The sequence below is a fragment of the Bufo bufo genome, chromosome 1, assembly GCF_905171765.1.
Source record: "Bufo bufo chromosome 1, aBufBuf1.1, whole genome shotgun sequence".
NCBI classification, from domain to species: domain Eukaryota; kingdom Metazoa; phylum Chordata; class Amphibia; order Anura; family Bufonidae; genus Bufo; species Bufo bufo.
Genome location: NC_053389.1, coordinates 251,596,282 through 251,600,810, shown reverse-complemented (window position 1 = coordinate 251,600,810; position 4,529 = coordinate 251,596,282). Strand labels below are relative to the sequence as shown.

Below are 4,529 nucleotides of genomic sequence, written 5' to 3'. Positions count from 1 at the left end.
TGCATCAAATTTTACCAGAAAATTGCATGTGGGGGGGCTAGCCCCCCTATTTAATACTACCTAATATCTGTGTTTTTATGTGAAATATCTCTGTAATTAAATGAGATCTAACGTTGAAACCACTTGATCTTACCGGATCTAACGAAGGCCTATTAGTCTGCATCAAATTTTACCAGAAAATTGCATGTGGGGGGGCTAGCCCCCCCTGACGTAATACCAAATATCCATAATATCTCTGTAATTATATGAGATCTAACGTTGAAACCACTTGATCTTACCGGATCTAACGAAGGCCTATTAGTCTGCATCAAATTTTACCAGAAAATTGCATGTGGGGGGGCTAGCCCCCCCTGACGTAATACCAAATATCCATAATATCTCTGTAATTATATGAGATCTAACGTTGAAACCACTTGATCTTACCGGATCTAACAAGGCTTTTTAGTCTGCATCAAATTTTACCAGAAAATTGCATGTGGGGGGGCTAGCCCCCCTATTTAATACTACCTAATATCTGTGTTTTTATGTGAAATATCTCTGTAATTAAATGAGATCTAACGTTGAAACCACTTGATCTTACCGGATCTAACGAAGACCTATTACTCTGCATCAAATTTTACCAGAAAATTGCATGTGGGGGGGCTAGCCCCCCCTCATTAATCACTTAATAAGTCTGTAATTATGTGAGATCTAACAAAAAAACTAGTTGATCATACCTGATCTAACAAATATCTTCCAAAATAGCTAATTTTTTGGTAAATTTTTTGATAAGGGGGGGCTGATGACGGGTTAGCCCCCCCTGCAAATAACTGTTAATATCTCTACTTCTGTGTGAGATCTAACGCAAACAACAATTGATCTAACCTGATCTAACAAAGATCTAACCAATTGCATATGTTTTGTTCAAAAATTTTGATATGGGGGGGCTAACACGGCTGAGGTGACACTTTGGCTATGGCGGCTTCTACTGATCTGAGAGCTGAGCTGGACTGCTCCATCTGTCTGCACACCTATACAGATCCTGTCATGCTGAGATGTGGACACAACTTCTGCCGGGTCTGTATTAATTGTGTACTAGATACACAGGACAAGTCTGGGGTTTATACCTGTCCTGAATGCAGAGAAGAGTTTCAGGAGCGGCCTGCACTGATGAGATGCTTAGCTCTGCGTAACATTATGGAGAATTTCCTGTTTATTCAACCAAAAGTGACGGAAACTGGGATCTTGTGCACTTACTGTGTGGACTCTCCTGTACCTGCTGTTAAATCCTGTCTACACTGTGAGGCTTCTCTGTGTGAGAAACACCTGAGAGTTCACAGCAAGTCATCAGAACACGTCTTATCTGACCCCAGCACTTCCCTAGAGAACAGAAAATGTTCTGCCCATAAGAAGATCCTGGAGTATTACTGCACTGAGGACTCTGCTTGTATCTGTGTGTCCTGCAGTTTGGTTGGAGAACATAAGGGACATCAGGTGGAGATGCTGTATGAGGCTTCTGAGAAGAAGAAGAACAGATTAAGAAATGTTCTCCAGAAACTGACCAGAAAGACAGAGGAGACTGAGGAAAGAGTCCAGAGACTGGCAGAGTGCAGGAGAAAAGCTCAAGAAAAAGCATCTGGAAAAGCAGAAACAGTCATTGCCCTGTTTATAGAGATCGGGAGACAACTGGACAACCTGGAGAAGAGGATCCTGAGTGAGATTTCCAGGCAGGAAAAGGAAGAGTCACTCTCACTCTCTGCTCTGATCCAGAAACTTGAAATAAAAAAGGACGAGCTGTCCAGGAGGATGAGACACATTGAAGAGCTGTGTAACATGACTGATCCATTGAATGTCTTACAGGACCCAGACAGAGGTGACTTGTGTGATCCTGAGGAGGAAGGAGGTGATGAAGACATAAATAGATGTCTCCATGATGTAGATGATCTGGATGTGGCTGTGATCTCAGACAAATTACACACATTAGGTGACATAATAACAGATATAAGGAGAGGAATCTATGTGGAGGGTCCTAGAGACATATTACTGGATGTAAACACCGCTGCTAATAACCTCCTTATATCAGACGACCTGAAAACTGCAATCTGGAAACATGAATACCGGCATTGTCCAAAAACAGCAGAGAGATTCCAGAATAATCAGGTGATGAGCAGCAGGGGATTTACCTCAGGGCGACATTACTGGGATGTGGAAATTAGTAGATCAGTGATGTGTAGGGTGGGGATGTGTTATCCCAGTATAGACAGGTGGAACCGTGATTCATATATTGGGGAGAATAACAAGTCCTGGAGTTTGATGAGGTATTCCAGTCAGTATTTGGTGATGCATGATCTTAAAATGATCCAGTTACCTGACGAGATCTCCAGTGATAGAGTCAGGATATGTCTGGACTATGAGGCCGGGCAGTTGTCCTTTTATGAGCTGTGTGACCCCATCAGACACTTGCACACCTTCTCAGCCACCTTCACCGAGCCCCTTCATGCTGCGCTATGGCTAAACAATGGTCGTTTGACAACTGAAAAATAAAACTGCTATCAACCCTTGTTAATAATGTGAAGAGTCTGGTGGTATCTAATTGCAGGAACCTTTAGTGAAAGTTCTAAATGTAGTCAAAGTTTTTGCATAAAATATATATATATATATAATTTATTATTATTATTATTTTTTTAACTATGCTGCATATTCCATACATCACTGCTTGGTTTTTGTCCCTGACATTTAATGGGGGTGGATGGGATATTGAATCTATATGAAGAGTCTACTGCTTGGAGTTGGAATTCTGTTGTGCTACAATTTAGAAACTACTGTCTGTATAAAGGGAATGTCTCCAGTTTTGTTACTCTGAGGGCAGCAAATGGCAACAGAGACTCTGGGGGATATTTATCAAACCTGGTGTGAAGGAAAACTGGATTAGTTGCCCAATCAGATTCCACATTTTATTTTCCAAAGGAGCTGTGAAAGATGGAATCTGGTTGCTTTTGGCAACTAAGCCAGTTCTACTTTACACCAGTTTTGATAAATCTCTGACTAGTCCGCTCAGTGCAGTGCATAAGCTCTTCAGTCCTCATATTAAAGAACTCCCAGCAGCGTCAAACTGAATTCTCTTGGGCTCACCAAAGGAAATGATTCTGAGGGCCCACTGTCTGTGTATATAGGACCTTAAGGGCCCTGTTTTATTATTGTCAGAGTTTGGGCTCACCAAAGGATCCTCTGGTAAGGCTAAGTTCACACTTTAGTTATTTGATCAGTTATTTCCATCAGTTACTGTGACCCAACACCAGTAGTGAAGCCTACTCATAAGGTGTATTGAAAAGATCTGCATCGGTTCTGTGTCCGCAAAAAAATGATCCACAAAAAAATACGGATGACGTCCGTGTGCATTCTGTTTTTTAACGGAACAGCTGGCCCCTGATAGAACAGTACTATCCTTGTCCGTTATGCGGACAATAATAGGATATGTTCTATCTTTGAACGGAAATACAGAAACGGAAGGCATACGGAGTACCTTCAGTTTGTTTTTTTGCAGATCCATTAAAATGAATGGTAACGTAAACGGGGGGGGGGGGAAATGTTGTGTGCAAGAGGCCTAACTGATGGAAATCGCTGACCAAATAACTGAAGTGTGAACTCGCCCTAAGCTAGTCTAACCCTGGCTCCCAGCATACGCCTGGTGACAGGTTTCTTTATAGTCTCCCATATGACACTAGTTAAATTTTGTGTGGTGATTTTTATATACACGGGGCAATGTTCTGTGTTTCTTGGTATTTTTTTCAGGATTTAGTCCATAGGGTACTGCAAAGTCAAGTTCCTGTTATTCAGAGTTTTTTTTTTTGTCTCCCTTCTCTGCTGTCTGTACCAATGTGTCCTATTTATTGTACCTTCCCTGTTACGTCACTAGGCATGATTAGTTCCTTCTACTGACCCAGAATTATTATTTTTTTCCTAAAAATGCCTATGTTTGGAAATGACCAATAAATCTGTATTAATATATTGACTATAATGATGTGGTGCGTCATTTATTAGCGACGAGTGGAATCCGTAGTGACTGATGATGGTGACGTGTTACATCCAAGTAGGCTGCTCAGGCTACACAAAGGGGGAGATTAACAAAACATGGTCTGAAGGAAAACATAGCAACCAATCAAATCCCACTTTTTATTTTTCCAAAGGAACTCTAAAAAATGAGAGGTGGAATCTGATTAGTTGCTATAGGCAACTAATTGCCATTTTTATTTACACCAGTTTTGTTCTCCCCTCTGACTGAAATGCTGGGTCTGCTCAGAGCAGTGTATAAGCTCATCTGTCCTCATATTTAAGAACAGTGATGGCCAGTTCTCATTGTTCGCCCGCGAACATATGCGGGTTGCCATCTTTTTTCACAAGTCCGGCGAGGCACAGGTAAGCCCTTACCTGTGCCTGTGCGCGAGCCAGTCTGAAAACAAGTGCGGTCAGCGGGAGCAGGCAGTTTTGAGAACAGCCCGATGAAGGCCCCTGGTGGCTGTTCTCGGAACTACCTGCTCCCGGTGACCGCA

The 4,529-nt window shown here is 42.0% G+C and overlaps 1 protein-coding gene across 1 annotated transcript; it reads left to right on the top strand.

The window, feature by feature from the left end:
- The first annotated feature begins 954 nt into the window (after window positions 1–954).
- On the top strand, window positions 955–2,523 carry LOC121002739 (E3 ubiquitin/ISG15 ligase TRIM25-like). Its single transcript, XM_040434288.1, has one exon. It carries the CDS (start codon window positions 955–957, stop codon window positions 2,521–2,523), a length of 1,569 nt encoding a protein of 522 aa, XP_040290222.1.
- Window positions 2,524–4,529: the final 2,006 nt, after the last annotated feature.